The following is a 17266-nucleotide window of genomic DNA, read 5'->3' as shown; positions in this document are numbered from 1 at the left end:
TCAGCCAGACCTTCACAGTAAATGGAAGCGCTTAACTCCAGAGAGTCCTGCAGTTCTCCTGAGGGAAGCAGATTTTTTTTTTTTTCCTGATTAAAGACATACGTGAATCTCCCTTTCTGGGAGGATGGAGAACTAGGCACTCGGGATGATTCTCCTGCTACACAGGAAAAGTGCTGAGCGAAAACAAGTGAGAGTCAAAACTGCACCACTGACCAGTCAGATGAAGACTGTTCCAGAGGCCAACAGCAAAACAGCAACAGGAATCCACGGAGCCCTGAGGCTGAACTCTGATGGCCATGACCTGTGATCTGCCTTCCAGGCAGCGCCCAAGGCTCCACCAACGCAGGCGCACTAGGAGATGGGGGCACTAAGCTGGTAACAAAAAGGGGCACACCTCCAGGGTCAGGGTGAACCAGCAAGCAAACGTGCCAGGGTCAAGACAGTTTCACCAGGAAGGAGATGAAAAATCTCTTCCCTGACAGTTTGTAAACACAGCTGATCTTCACACAGGACTAAGGTCAGACATCACATTATTTCTGAGGTCAGAAAAACCTCAAGTTGAGAACTAATTTCAAAGTGAACCCCTTACCTCAGTATTGCCCATTAGGAACTTGACAGAAGCAAACAAATATCACATTTAACAAGGACACATTCGACTATTCCCATTAAGACTTCCTGTCATCAACATTAATCAGCAATGTTCTAGAGGTTCTTACTAATGTATACGCAGAAAAAGAAAAATTTTAAAAAAGAAGAAGAATACAATTTAAATAGGAACAGATAAACCAATGTTATTCACTGGTGACATCTGTCTAGAAAATCCCATATAACCAACTACAGAATTATGTGACTCAAGGTGCACATTTTTAAAAACCTAATCAAGGAAAATTGAACAAGGACTAGATATTTGATATTAAGGACTCAGAGCTCATTTGAGTGACATAATTAATGGTATCATAATTCCATTTTAAAGTTCCTGATATTTCAGAAAAATTACAGATGAAATAAGACATCCAGAATTGGCTATTAAATGTTCCTGCACTGAAAAAGGAAAACAAGAAAGAGAGAATGGAAGCAAGAAAAAGAGAAAGCAAAAAAAATGAAAAAGAGGAGAGTGGAGGGAATGGGGACAAAGGAAGTAAGTGGACAGATGAAACAAGATTTCAAGCCTGGTGAAAGGTTAAGACGTAGCTATTAATGATAACTTCTCCTACCCTTTTGAAATTTCCCAGTAACATTCTGGGGCACCTGGGTGGTTCACTCAGTTAAGCGTCTGCCTTCGGCTCAGATCATGATCTCAGGGTGCTGGGATCAAGTCCTGTTCAGGATTCCAGCTTCTCCCTCCCCCTCTGTGCTTTTTCCCCACTCTCTCGCTCTCTTTCAAATAAATAAATAAAAACTTTTTAAAAAGTTTCTGAAAAGTTTTTAGGAAGTTAAACCCAAAGAATACTTTTTTTTAAGAAGCAAGACAGGGACAGAAACAAAGTTACTGCAGCGGTTCTCAAAGCTGGTGCAAAGTCACGCCACCCAGTATCCCCTCTGTCTAAATGCACATCCTCAGACCTCCCTGCAGACAGGCTGAATCAGAAACTCAGGATGCAGGCCCATCAACCCATTTAACAAACCTTCCAGGGGATTCGGATACACAGTCTAGTTTTAGAAATAACGTTTTAGATAGGGTGACAAAGCCAGGCGTGGGATCTCTGACCAGCTTAACAACATGGAGAAGTCTGACAAAATCATGAGGGAAAAAAAAAATTAGTGCTACTGAAAATCAAAACAAAAGAAAACATAACTGTTGATACAGAAGTGATTATGTTTTAAGATAAGTATGTGAACAACTTTACATTTTGAAAACTCTATACATAAAAATGTGCCAAATGAACTTTGTGATCAGCTAGCACTAAGGCTCCAGCCTCACTCTGAGATCTACAACAGGAGCACTAAGAGGCAAGACCAGATCTGAACTTCAGAGCCCTTCTCATCTTTTGAAATGCATATAGATTGTTTTCCTCAGAGAAATCACCATGGTAAATATGAAGCAGACACTTCAATTGCCTGACAGACAACCTGCAACGGTTTTTAAAAGACCCCACTAAATACAGCATTTCGAGCTGGCAGCTAGAGAACTTTCAGCACCCACCCTAAGACTGCAGAGCATGGGCCTGTGCTGCCTGGACTCAATCAAAGGTTAAAAAGCAACTGCCTCCCAATATTGTGCATATTAATTATTTATAGTGGAGTAACTTTTTGGACGTAATGTAAAAAATCAATTTAATTATTTGTCCAACTAAGCTGTATGCATTTTAGGATACCTTAGAATAATTTCATGGTAATTAACATAAAATGAAGCTCTTAAACCTCATGACGTCTTTTTACTATTCTAATAAATGGTGAAAGCTATAGCCTATACTTCAACTTTCCAAAATCTGATAGGGTATCTGTTGCTGTGCCACAGATAATAGTATTACATTCATACTTCAGTTATGCTATCCTGAATATTTTGCCTCTGTTTCTCCTGTTTGTGCTTAATAATTTGCCATCATTTGTTTCCAAAGTTAATTCAAACTTTACCTCCTGTGTCATCAGTGAAAGTGACAGCAGCCTCCTCCAAACTAAGTTTTTAGTTAGATAATTAAAGCATGCTGGTGATTTTTTCTTTTTAAGGGACCTCCTTCTTAGCTTCTGAAATAAGAATGTTAAAGAGGGCAAATATCATCCCCATTTAAAAATAAAGGGCCCAAGGTTAATAAGTAACTCATGAAACCAGCTTACCCTCCAGTCCTCAGTAAGATGCTTCTACCAGAGCACGCTGCAAAGTCACGGCCCTTCCACTGCACAGCAGTGAACACGGTGAGAGGGACACTTTCTGGGCACTGCCCATCATTAGCTGGGAGATGCACAAAACTCCTTCACATCCAAACAGGGCAGCCAGGGAACCCAACTGGCATTACATGATGGCAAACTATTTTTCAATGTCCACATTCCAGATGATATTCCAACTATTCTAGTGAGTCAAACCATTCCACTTCCACGCCTAATGTCTCACCACGTGGCAGCTAACCTGTGATTATAATGAATAATGGAGCTCACTGCTACCACAGAGCCAGAATCCAGACAGCTGCTCCCACTGCTGGGGAAATTTACCACCAGAAGCAGGCTGTGGTCCAGACAGATGACCAAGGATCAACACCGTTCTTGAGAAAACTGTGCTCTGAAGTTCAGACAGCAACACTGAAATGTTATCTCATTATCCAGTGGTCCTATTGACCTGGGTCTCACATAAAGACATGTAACTATTTTCCTTCCTTTAGTAACTATATCATATTAAAGAAAGTACCTAACGTCTTAGGGTTGTATGTAGCTCCAAGTCCCCAAACTTATTGCCAAAATGCAAGATATTAATAGTCTACCAAAAAAAAAAAAAAAAAAAGGTCCTTGGTTTAAATGATTTAGAAAAACAAGGCATAGTATTTAACTTTTAACATGACTAACGAATCTGAGATGTCCTACATAAAGAAATATATTAGACTTTATTCACTGCAGTGGTTTCCCCACAGCTCTAAGAAGAGTTCTTCCAGAATACCAGGACAGGGCAACACTACCAGAAAGTGAGCATGATACGGCAGAAAGCCTCTGGATTACACACACAGGACTCCTGGGCTCTGCGTTCAGACCCGCCCTAACCTCGCCATACAGAAATTCAGACAGATCATTTAATTTTCTTTGGGCTTCTGTTCATTACTTGATATAGATTTCGTCTATCTCTAAAATCCATTTTTGCATAAGTAACTATCACGTAAGAAACTGTTATCTATCAAGTTCTCAGGTAGCTTGAAACTTACAGTTTAAGAATATATTAATCTACATCTAAAAACTGACTCAAAACATTATTTTCTGCTCATTCACTCTTAAAATGGTGGTTGTCAATATTTTCACCTAAAGGATATCATGCTAATAAGCATAATTTTAAGAACCTTTTCAAAGTCACTAAATTTTCCTAACCTGTGTATTATAAGCATTTGGAATTTCAAAAAAAAGTTCCTAAAAAGTGGTTTCATTTTCCAAGATATTATAAAAGAAATGAAGCCATTCAATACCAGATTTGGGTAACTAAAGCTCACATGAAGAATGACTGTCCTGCCAGGCCATGGGAGCTAACCCACAACTCCATCTACTCCTGAATATGGTCTCCAGTCCCAACCGTATTTAGTAAGCCTTACAAGACAATTCAGGCAAACACAAAGCCCATCTCATAGCCTCACCTGGACAGAGAACCAAGCCAGCAGTTCTCAGCCAGTGGCACAAGGCCCCATCCCCATCCTCAGAGTTCTAACAGTTCCCTTGCCCACAAGTAGATGATAACAGCAGATCCCACCTGCCCAAGGACATTACCAGCAGACACATCCAGAAACCCAAACAGAGCTGACTAGTGAAAAAAACAAACCCGTGAAGGTTAGAAGAGGAGCCCCATTACTCAAATGCAAAGACATCAACATAAGGAATCAAGGATCTTGAAAAGTCACGTAAATATGACACCACCAAAGGAAACTAATAAAGTTCCAGTAACTAACTCTAAAATAATGGAGGATCCATGAGCTGTCAGACACAGAATTTAGAATAATCCTGGTAAAGAAGTTTAGTGAGCAGGGCACCTGAGTGGCTCAGTGGGTTAAGCCTCTGCCTTTGGCTCTGGTCATGGTCTCAGGGTGCTGGGATCGAGCCCCACATCGGGATCTCAGCTCGGCAGGGAGCCTGCTTCCCCCTCTCCCTCTGCCTGCCTCTCTGCCTATTTGTGATCTCTGTCTGTCAAATAAATAAATAAAATCTAAAAAAAAAAAAAAAGTTTAGAGAGCTACAAGAAAACAGAGACAACTAAACAAAACTGGGGAAACAATGCATGAACAAAACAGTAAGTTTTGTTCAGAAAGAACAAAGAAACAGCAGCCATTCAAAAACAAACAGAAATCCTGGAGTTGAAAAATATAATAACTGAAGAATTCAACAGTTTCAAAAGTAGACTTGACCATGAAGAAAAAAGAATCAACAACTAGAAAAGACAGGATATTAGATATTAGAGTCAAAGGAGCAAAAAGGAATGAAATGGAATGAAAAAAGCTTAGAGGAGTTATAGGACACAATGGAAAAACAAAACAAAGTAAAATATTCACATTATGGGAATTCCAAATGCAAAAAAGAAAGAAAAAGGGAAAGAAAGAATATTTAAAGCAATAATGGCTGAAAACTCTCCAAATCTGGGAAGGGAAATGGACGTCCAGATCGTGAGGCCCAAAAGACCCCAAAAAGGCTGAACCTGAATAGGGCACACTGAGAAACACTATAATTTAGTCAAAGACAAATAATTTAAGAGCAATAAGAGAAAAGAGGGAAGTTACATACAAGGGAGACACCAAAAGACTCTCAGTGGATTTTTCAAAAGAAACATTTTCATCAAGGAGAGAAGAGGATGACATGTTCAAAATACTGACAGAAAACTGTCCGCCAGGAATTCTACACCCAGAAAACCTGTCCTTCAGAAACAAAGAAAGGACTAAGACCTTCCCAAACCAACAAAAGCTGAGTTCATTACCACCAGATCAGCTTTAAAGAAATGCTAAAGGGTGTTCTCTGAGTAGAAGTAAAAGAGTGCTAACATCATAAAAACACAGAAAAGTAATGTAAATCTCACTGGTAGTGGTAAATATATAGGCTTTTTACATTCTGCAAGATGACAATAGCAGTGTATAATTTGCTTAAAACTCTGGAAGTTAAGAGTGTACTTAAAACAACCATAATGACAATAATCTGTTAAAATTTACATGGTATTTCTTAAATTTTTTTTATGTAAACTCTATACCACACATGGGGCTCCAACTCGTGACCCAAGATCAAAAGTCAAATGCTCTACAGATTGAACCAGCCAGGCACCCCTACATGTTTTTTACATTGTATAAATAATAACGGCACAAAACTAACAAGTGAAGAAGAGAAGAAGGAAAAGGTAAAGCTTACAAACTCTACTGAAATTGTTGTCAGTTTAAAATATGTGTTGTAAGTTATAAGATGTTTTATATAAGCCTCGTGGCAACCGCACAGAAAAGTCTTATACTAATTACACAAAAGAAAACAAGAAGTCAAAATATACTGATACCAAAAGACATCAAAAAAGAAAAAAGGATAATAATCATAGAATAATGGATCTACAAAACAACCAGAATACAACTAACAAAATGACAACAGTAAATTCTATCAATAGTAACAGTAAGGACTATCAATAATTACTTTGAATGTAAGAAAATTAAATTCTCTAATTAAAAGACACAGACTGGTTTAAAAGATAAAAAGACAAAACTACAAGAAGCAAAAATCCAACAATATGCTGCATACAGTCTTACTTTAGCCTTAAAGACACACCTAGACTGTTAATAAAAGGATGGAAAAAGACCTTACAAGCAAATGATAACCAAACCCAAAAGAAAACAAAGAAGGTAGCTGTATTTGTATTGGACAAAATGGATTTTAAAAGTGGTAAAAAAAACAGAGAGAGATCATTATACCATATAAGGAGGTCAATGTAACAAGAGGTTAACAATTGTAAATCCAACACTGGAACATGTAAATACACAAAGCAAAAACAGAGGGGCACCTGGGTGGCTCAGTGGGTTAAAGCCTCTGCCTTCGGCTCAGGTCATGATCCCAGGGTCTTGGGATCGAGCCCCGCATCGGGCTCTCTGTTCAGCGAGGAGACTGCTTCCCTCCCTCTCTCTCTCTGCCCACCTCTGCCTACTTGTGATCTCTGTCTTCAAATAAACAAATAAAATCTTTAAAAAAAAAAAAAAAAAAACCACAAAGCAAAAAAAGAACTATAAGGAGAGACAAACAGTAAGACAATAGTAGTTGCCATCTTTGAAACCCTGCTCTCAACAATGGACAGATCATCTAGACAATCAAAAGGAAACAGTGGATGTGAGTAACACTATAGATGAAATGGCCCTGAGACATACACAGAGCATTCTACCCAACAAGAGCAGAATACACATTCTTCTCAAGCACACACAGAACATTTCCTAGAATGGACCATCGGTTGGGCCACAAAACAAGTTTTAACAAATTCAAGAAGACAGACATCATCTTTTCTGCCCACAATGACACGAAACTAGAAATCAGCAGCAAGAAGGAAACTAGAAAATTCACTCACAAACACATGAAAATTAAACAACACTCTACCCAATAACCGATGGTGCAAAGAAGAAATTAAAGGAAATGAAAAAGGGCTCCTGAGGAATGTGTGGCTGGCCAGCTCACTTAGTAGAGCATGTGACTCTTAATCTCTGGGTTCTAAGTTCAAGCCCCAAGTTTAGCAGAGGGATTACTTAAAAATAAAACCTTTAGGGACGCCTGGGTGGCTCAGTTGGTTAAGTCGCTGCCTTCAGCTCAGGTCATGATCCCAGTGTCCTGGGATCGAGTCCCACATTGGGCTCCTTGCTCAGCGGGGAGTCCACTTCTCCCTCTGCCTCTGCCTGCCTCTCTGCCTGCTTGTGCTCTCTCTTCTTCTGACAAATAAATAAATAAAATTTTAAAAAATAAATAAATAAAACCTTTAAAAGAAAAGTTCTTGACACAAACAAAAATGGAAACACAATATATCAAAACTTGTGAGATGCAGCAAAAGCAGTTCTAAGAGCAAAGTTCACAACAATAAACACCTATATTAAGAAACAAGAAAGATCCCACATAACTCTATGCCTTAAGGATCTAGAAAGAGAAGAGCAAACTGAGCTCAAAGGTAGTAGAAGATAGTATTTGACAAGGGAGCCAATAATACTCAATGGAGAAAAGACAGTGCCAACCATTTATGTAGTAAGGAGTTAATATGCAAAAATAAAAAGAACTCAAAACAACTCAATAGCAAAAACAACCAAAAAAAAAATTTTTTTTTTAAAAAAACGGGCAACGGACGTGAATAGATACTTCTCCAAAGAACATGTATCAAAGGCCAACAGGTACACGAAAAGGTCTTCAACATCCCTAGATATCAGGGAAATATAAATTAAAAGCACAATGAGGCACCACCTCACACTTGGTAGATTGGCCATCACCAAAAAGACAAGAAAATACTTGCAAAAATATAAGGAAAGGGGAACCTTTGTGTACGGAGCAGAATCATAAATCTGTAGAGCCACTACGCAAAACAGTACGGGGAACCCTAAAAAAGTTAAAAACAGAGCTACTACATGATCCCAAAATACCACTTCTAGAAATATATCCAAAGGAAGTGAAAACCCCAACTTGACAACATATCTGTACCCCCATGTTCATAACAACATTAACTGATAATAGCCAAGACATGGAAACAACCTAAGTAATAAAGGAAAGAAACTGTGATATACACATGCACACACACAGAGCAATATGGAGGAACACACACACACACACACACACACACATAGGAACACAGCCACAAAAAATGAGGAAATCCTATCACCTGTTCCAACATGGAGGGACCTTGAAGACATTAGGCTAAGTGAAATAAATCAAAGACAAATACGTTGATCTCACATGTGGGCAAAAAGAAAGCTCACAGAACAAGAACAAACTTACTACCAGGGGCAGAGGGTGCAGGGAGGGGGAAATGGGGGAAGAAGGTGCAAACTTCCAGTCATGAGGTAAGTGCTAGAGGTAGAAAGTACAGATGGTGACCCAGCTAAGGGCTCCACTGCTGTGTGGTATACAGGAAAGTTGTTAGGGTAAATCCTAACAGCCCCCACCACACAAAGAAATTTGTTTTCCTGTCTTCCCTTTTCTTTTTATTGTATCTCTATGAGAAGATGGGTGTTAGCCTAACTTACTGTGGTGATCATTTCACAATATTTGTAAAACAAACCATCATGCTGTACACCTTAAATTTATATAGGGATAAATGTCTATTTCTCAATAAAACTGGAAAAGAGAGTGAGTGAGTGAGAGAGGGAGAGAGAGAAGGATGAACACATGGCTGTGTGGAGAAGAGAAATCCCAGAATGCCGGAGAGAAGTAGCTGCAGCCAACCCACAACGTGGACGCAGGACATTGCTCTGCTCTGTCACGGTACCTTAATTTCCAAGAACTGATTGTTCACCTCTATCCCTTCCAACAACAGATGACTATAATCAATGGAGCATAAATTTCTCCACAATAATTTTGGAAATTAAAAAGTGCATTTAATTAAAAGAGAGCAAATATAACAAGATTTTAAAAATAGAGAGCTCTACCACGTGAGTCTTTGTTGACATGCTATATGCTACAAAGGTGAACCAGAAAAATACCTCTTTGGACTTTTCCTCTTTGGTAAATCTTCCAAATTTTTCTATCATTTCAGCCACAAATATAACATCCATCTTGTCAGAAAAATTGGCGGCTTCCACAGTATAAGCCAGTAACTGCCGGGCCGTGGCCACAGCATTAGTAAGATTGAGAGGCATCTACATTAAAAAGGCAAAAATGAACAATGAATTTTGACATCTTATCTTCACATTTCAAAACATGGCAATGAATTCAAACTCTTTATCGTTTATCACCAGGACCTTCTTAAAACACTTTTTCAAATCTGAGGAAACTGGAATTATAACGGTCACTAACCTGAACAAATTTTTTTTTTTAACTTTGAAATATAATAATACGTAAAAATACATCTGGTAAACACACTGCACCATCTCTCCCTCTGTACTTATCCAAATTCTACACACTCCATGCCAATTGCTTAGTAAAGCCTTTCTGGAGTATTCCAACTGGGAGAGATCGATAACTCCCCTGGAGCCCGGTGCACGGGAGGAGGAAGCATTTATCTATGCCACCACGCACTGCCAGTAATGTCCTACATTTGCTTATTTATTGAGTTAAACACAACTTGGCACCAGCCATTCCACAAAGGGTGTAACAGGTACCAAGGAGCATAAGAAAATGTGTAACACAGAAACCATCTTCTGGCCGTTTCTCATCTGGTCAGGTTTACAACGGACGCAGAGAACGGAGACAAGAAAAAGGCATCTGAGGAGCACGAGTACGACAAGGGATCCCAGGTGACAAAGAGATTATAAAAAAAGCCCAAGAGACAGCTTCCCAGATGGATGTGAAGGAGGGCTGGGATTTGTTCCAGTGGATGCAGGTGGTAAAGATATTCAAACAAAGGCAGCGACTGGAAAGGAAAACAGACACCACAGAGAGCCCTGAATACTGGGGGCGGTGACCAGGCCTGACCCCGAACACAGATCAACTGAATGTAAACATCCATCCTCAGGCTTTACTCGTCTTTAAAACAAACACACACACACACACCTGGAATTTCAACTAACATACATTAACAACCTCAGCAAAGGGGAAGACTTCGTAAGTTACCTGATTAAACATATAAAGCACCCTAGTGACATCATTTGCATACTGGCAGCGAGAATAATCATCACTGGCCCAGAAGCCACCTCTGTCGCATCGGCGCCAAGCCTTCCTCTCATCCTGGGGGTTTCCAGGATAGATCCCACTGCCATGGGTATTCCGCGTGCACTGAAGGTACGCAGTAATGCCGGCTAACGTCCTGGGCCACCTAGACAGGCGGAGACAGAACAGGATGAGAAATCCTACGTGGACACAAGTAACAGCAGAGGAAAATGGAGGGGTAGGACTGGTCATGGATAATCATGGAGAAAAATCAAGAAGCAGCGAATTCCTTTCAGAATAACGAGTTTAAAAAAATTAAAAGGCTAGCATGGACTAGGCTGATTTAAACTATCAGCCACATTTACTTTAATACCGGAAGATATTTTCTTAAAATGTTCTAAATGTCGCTATAAACACACAGGAAAATGGTCTTATAGCCAGTAAAAAAAAGAAAAAGACAGTTTCCAGGTATGCAGACAAGTCAGCAAAGCAGGTACAGAACTGCTATCCTTAGCAAGGCCTGCTTTGCTGCCCTGGCCCTTCAGTGGTATATAGGAATCTGGGACTTGAGGGAGTCTTCCCACGAACAGTTAACTGGTAAGTGTTGTTCACCATGCCTACACTGTTTGGACATGCAGTATGGTTTATGCTGAAACTTGCTTTCTTGCTGGGAGTCTAAAATTTTGGTACATGCTAGACAGAGGGTGCCTCCTCCACCAGCCGTAAGAACTTTGGATACTGAGTCTCCAACCCGCTTCCCTGGGCAGCAACACTGTATCCACCTCCATATAGGGTTGCTGCCCTTTCACTGCTGGAGGAGGAATGGGAAGAAGCCTGCCCTTGGATCTCCAGCATGCACCTATGTCTTTTCTCTTGCTATCCATCTCCCTATCTTACTATATCACTATAATCTCTCTTACCTGTGACTACAACTACATTTTGGGTCCCATGAGTCCACCTAACAAATTTCTGCACATGGGGCGGTCTAGCAGACCTCCAACACAGTATACAGCTGAATTTATCTGGGAGAAGGTACCCTCTGAGCAAGTGACTACACCAATCTGTGGGCACAGATTGTCACTAACAGTTGGAAGAAATCTGTCATATGAGCTTTCTCCAAAACTGGGAATGAACTGAATATATTTAATGGAAGTTAAGTTGACCTATAACATAGGGACTGATAAATTAAAATAGCAGTCATACCAAAATATAATTAATTCCCCAAATCTGCATAAACAGATTAAGCAACACTAAACTAAATCTTATTAATGCAGTCAAAGTTTAACTGCATAATACACTAAGGAGTGTCAAAAGCTAATTCATTAATCAGTCAAATAATCAGATTCTTCTTCTATTTTTAAAAATGTAAAATAGTCAAATTATGAGCAAAAATAGAAAATCCGCCATAAATGGAAAACATTATGATTACTTAATAAAAGATGCAGAATATCACAAAATTCACAAAAGTTATCTGTTTTGCTTTAAAGTATACAGTATAAATATCATCTATTAACAGTTAATCTACATAAAGGACTTATCCATTGGCAGTAATAAATATTTCCATATACTCGGGTCAGGGAGAATTTTTTTTTAAAGGACAAAAGATGGTTTTTTAAAAAAGCACTTAAGAATTAGCTGAGCTAAAGATGTTGCTACTGCTTTTTCACCTTCGATTTATTTTTCATTTTTATTTACTTATTTATCCTTTAAAATTCATTTAAACTCAATTCATTAACATACAGTATATTATTAGGTCCAGAGGTGGGGGGCAGTGATTCATCAGTCTTATATCACACTCAGTGCTCATTATATGTCACGTGCCCTCCTTAATGTCCATCACGCCGTTATCCCATCCCTTCACCCCCTCCCCTCCAGCAACCCTCAGTTTGTTTCCTATGATTAAGAGTCTTTTGGAGTTTGGAGTTTGTCTCCCTCGTTGATTTTGTCGTTTTACTTTTCCCTCTCTTCCTCCATGCTCTTCTGTTTTGTTTCTTAAATTCCACATATGAGTGAAATCACCCACCTTGGATATAAAAGATTAATACCAAAGGCTTTTCTTACCCTTAAAATCTGGGCAGTAGGAGTAGCAATCACAGGAGTACAAACTGGGTATTCAACAAACTTTATGCTACTGTAAATTTCCCTTCATATTTCCCTTCATTTAATCAACTATAAGGTCCTTATTAAAATCCTGAACGTAAAAAACATTAAATAGTAATATACTTAAAAGACATTTTTAAAACAACCTTGAAAGTGAGGAGAGTTTAGGCAAAAGTCGTTACCTCTCACAAATTCTAAATTTTCTACTTAAAAAAAAAAAAAAAATTCCACTCATTCTGCTCATCTCAACACAGAGCCCAACACCAATGGCTCCCAAAGTTTCACCCATCCAAAATCTTTCATTTCCCAAAGTCGTTCTTGCTTAGAACCAAACAGGGGAGGAAAATGAACTTGGCTTTCTCCTAATTATCGTGTCTACTTAACTGCCAATAGTTAAAAGTAACTTAGCAATATAAAACCTTCCAAAGTTCATCCATAAAAAAAGCCCTTAAAAAAACAGGACACACCATTAGCCTTTCGAATTCTGCAATTTTAGTAGAATTTCCAAAATGTTTCCCGAAAGTAGTGGTTCTTAAATTTTACAACAAACCATGAAACATGAAACACTCTGTCTGCAGAGACTGTTAAATCAACATATCTGAGATACAGTTCAGGCACCTTTTCTTAATCTTCATACATGACTCTGACATCACTGTTCTGAAGGGCAGTCCTCAGATATACAAGGACATATATGTGAATACATACATATTCTTAAATTTCCTTCTCGAGGATAGTAGACCAATTATGCACCTTTAAGAATAAAAACAGATGTGGGCAGATCATTTTTCCAGCACTCTCCATGTCACTGACCTGAACTCCCCTTTATTGTTTACCACCCTCTCGGGAGGACAGTACTGTGCAGAGCTTTCTAACACCACAATATCGACAGTTCTCGTATTGTTCCCGCGTTTGGTCTGGACGTGACAGCCCCAATTTCCGGTCGATCCAGCCTGAATATTAGAAATGGTTAGGGCACTGCATGGAAAAAGATTTTAAAGAGAGAGAAAAAAATGGTTAGACAAAAAAGCCAGACAACCCAGGCTTCTATCAGTCATTTAGCAAGTTATGTCTGAATGCACAGTGTGGATAAAGCACCTGTTAGATAAAAATGAATTTAAAAAATGATCCCTCCATTTAAGTACTTCAGCAGCAAGTCTAGACAAGCAGGCGAAGGGAGAACAGGACACAGCCAGGAAGGGGAACAGCAAACCCAAAGGTGGAAATGTCATAGCACGTTCTTCAGGCAAAACTAATGGAGACGTTTCCGAGTTACGTCTACCTTTTCACTGATTCGGAGGGAAATATTCAAGCATGAAGGAAGGAGAGTAATATTACTAAGTGAATAATTAAGAAAATATTTAAGGATATTTTACAGAGGAACTCATTAAGTCTCTAAAAAGCTTTAATAAATTACCAATTAATGTTTTAACAAAAGGAGTTTTCCATATAAAGGTATACTTCAATTTGTAAAATAGCTATATTTCTAAAGAGCTGTCAGTAAATTCAATTTTCAAGATGAACTCCTAATTCTCTAATATAAGGCCTGTTAATTAAAGAGCAAATGTCAGAACCTTCAATTAACCTTTCTCCCCACCACATGGCCCACCATGCTATCCTCTTATGTAAATAGAAAAATAAAGAGATAATTAGACATAAAGGATGTATCATTTTAATTAATTTACAAAGTTATGCCTTGAAGTTAAGACACATTTTTCCAGTCTCCTAAATCATTAATGGGTATACAACATCATATGTTCTAATAAAGGCTTTGAGACGCTATTACTCTGAATCAGACAAAATGTTTATAATCTTTGTTAATTGAGTGAATAAACGAATATGCTATAATAAATATATTCGAGATAAAGTGACGTAAAAAGTATTTCACATTAAATTTAAACAACGAAATTCCAAAATAAGCAATCGTTCTCTAATCCAGAGGTTCCCAAAAGTTCTTGGTTCACAGCACCTTCACTGACCAGAAAACTGTTCGACAGAGCCCCAAACCCAAAAGAAACACCTCCAATGGTCCAATTGTTAATTACATCCCAGAACTGTGAACCTATGTCCTAATAACTTCATAGTCATTTGAAAAAATAAGGCACATCAATTTGAGGTAAATATTTCATTCTTAAATAACCCAACTTCCTGATGGGTTGTTATTTGTCTTTTGAGCACTCCGAAATTAATCTAACGTCAGATACAGAACAGTGAGACCCTTATTTCATGTCCCACGATGACTTTCCCACAGTATTTACTTTGCACCATAGTAATCACCAAGAAATGGGCACCCTCAAGGATGGCACCAGCAAAAGGAAGGCAGCATGATCAAACGACATCATCACTGCCTACGGCTGGTAGCCATGTGGTCCCACAAGCATCAAGCATTACCATGCTTCTTCCAAAGCTTAAAATACCCTCCAGCAGCTCTCGAGGTGAACTCACTGTGATGTCCCAGGGCACTTCAGCACACCCACGGGGAGCTAAGGTCCTAACGTATTTTGCCAACATGATTTTAAAAGATGACCTTTAGCAATACCTTCAATGTCTAAAAACTAACGATCAGAATAGAATTTCCAGGAATCCTCAAGGCAGCATATCTAGAAATTTAAGGAGGAAGAGGAGGCTTCAGTTTCACTCTGGGGAAAACTACAAACTCTGATTCTTACTAAGGAAGAATGGATAACATAAAGAAACCAGTGAAGAATCAACAGCTATCTCAGGTTAACCAATTCAATAACTGTATTTCCTTTTTCTGCAATTCTTTTATTAATATGGAGGCAAATTCTGGGTAAAGGACTTCAGTCTTCATATGGAAGATTTTCACAGGAGTCAAGTGTCCCTCCCGAAAAAACTATTAGGCAAGGATGCTAACCTTAGAATTAATTTTCTGTATTGCTATAAAGAATTTAAAGTATGACTTGCAAAAATAAACTTATAAAGTTAACCTAGTTACTTCACAGTTGCAAAATTTAAGAGTTTTAAATTAGAGAGAGAGAGCATAAACATGATCAGGAGTGGGGGGTGGGGAGGGCAAGGGACAGAGGGAGAGGAAAGACAGAATCTTAAACAGGCTCCATTCCCAGCATGGAGTCTGATGTGGGGTTTGATCTCACGACCCTGAGATTATTACCTGAGCTGAAATCAAAAGTTGGACAACTTAACCAACTGAGCCACCCAGGTGCTTCCAGGGTTGTGTATATTTTTAAAGCTTTATTGTTGTATCATGTGTCAATTATTACCTATTCATATAATAAACTGCTTAAAGCTCACATCTTAATGAGTTTAACATATGTATACGCCTATGAACTTATCACCACAATACAAGTAAGGTAACAAGAGTCTTCTCACTGGGACCTAATAAACTGCTTCTAACAATCTTATCCCCTAATAAAGGAACCCTGATTCTGGTTATAGCAGACCTGCTTCTACCAAACTACCCACCGTGCAGTTCTCTATTACTTATAAGCTCTAGAAAAACTACAAAATGACAACTATCCAAACACATGGCCAGTGATCCAAAACAAGCAGAAACCAGAGAGAAGTTGACCCTGGTAAGAAGGCAATCAGCAGGGGCGCCTGGGTCTGAAGTGATTCTCATTACCCTAAGACACCCTGGCGGAGCGTGGAAACTACAAATCTATTATTAAATATGCAAGTTGAGTTCTGCCTTTAAGAATCTGGTAGAAAGGAAAAAAAGAAAGAGAGACAGAGACATGCAGAAGCAGAGAGAGGTGGGGGAGGGAGTAGAAAAAGGAAATTCAATGCCTACAGATAAAGATTTTACCAAAACAAAATATATGATGATAATACATATATTTTCACTCTATTTTTTACACTTTATAAAGTTCATTTGAATTAATGATTTTGAATCTGAATTAATGATTCAATAATCATTTGAATTAATGATTAATGATCATTCCAGGCATGGGATTAACAGTATAGGTGTTATATTCTTTTATACTAGTGGAACAGAGTAAGGAAATCTCTTAAGATGTATCCTTAATCAACAGAGTGAAAATTAGGTGATTATTAAAAGTGAAAATCAGAGTTTAGCAGCAATAAATGGTTAGAAATTATGTTTGGCATTAAAAGTTTACCTTTTCCCACCTAAAACTTTAAACAAAGAGTTTAACAGTGTTTTCTTTTAATCTTATTTTTTGTTTTGGTCACAATTAAATGGAAAAGGTAGCTACTTAATTTCTGGAGATGAGTAACAATCAGGAAAAGGAAACCCAAAGGTCTGCATTTTTAAACTCAAGAAGATAAAATATCAGTTTAAGTTCTAACTAAACATGGCAATTTTGAAATAAATAAAATCCACAGAGACAATTCCTCATCTAAAAAATTTTACCTTGCGATCAACGAGCAGTTGTGAATCATGTTCTTTTCAACAAAGATACCTTGCGATTCATCAGTTTCCACTATCCGTCCATCCTGATACCACAACACTTGCATGTCCTGATCAATATATGAAGCCATACACTGGAAGGGAAGGCTGTCTCCTTCAAACACCACTTGGCGATGAGATGGACTCATGTAGAAAGATGGTAATTCGAGGGGTGGATCTATAGACAAGAAAACAAAAACTTAGTTAACAAATACAATACTATATTCACACTCCAGAATTAAAAGTTACAGAGGGGCAACCTGGGTGCCTCAGTCGGTTAGGCATCTGCCTTAGGCTCAAGTCATGATCTCCAGGTCCTGGGATGGAGCCCCTAGTCAGGCCACCTGCTCAGTGGGGAGTCTGCTTTTC

General features: G+C 38.6%; 1 protein-coding gene across 1 annotated transcript in view; it reads right to left on the bottom strand.

Annotated features, from left to right (window-relative positions):
• ADGRA3 (adhesion G protein-coupled receptor A3) overlaps positions 1-17266 on the bottom strand; it is a 124277-nt gene that overhangs the window by 40808 nt on the left and 66203 nt on the right. The window contains exons 7-10 of the mRNA XM_032854110.1: positions 16862-17075; positions 13321-13485; positions 10375-10576; positions 9306-9461 (exon numbers count right to left, since the gene is read on the bottom strand). Of these exons, the coding sequence (XP_032710001.1) occupies positions 9306-9461; positions 10375-10576; positions 13321-13485; positions 16862-17075 (737 nt within the window). The remainder of the gene's footprint in view (positions 1-9305; positions 9462-10374; positions 10577-13320; positions 13486-16861; positions 17076-17266) is intronic.

This window comes from Lontra canadensis, unplaced genomic scaffold (assembly GCF_010015895.1).
Source record: "Lontra canadensis isolate GAN:19392208 unplaced genomic scaffold, GSC_riverotter_1.0 scaffold1, whole genome shotgun sequence".
Lineage (NCBI taxonomy): Eukaryota > Metazoa > Chordata > Mammalia > Carnivora > Mustelidae > Lontra > Lontra canadensis.
The sequence above is the reverse complement of the archived record's forward strand: the minus strand, read 5'-3'. Positions and strand labels throughout refer to the sequence as shown.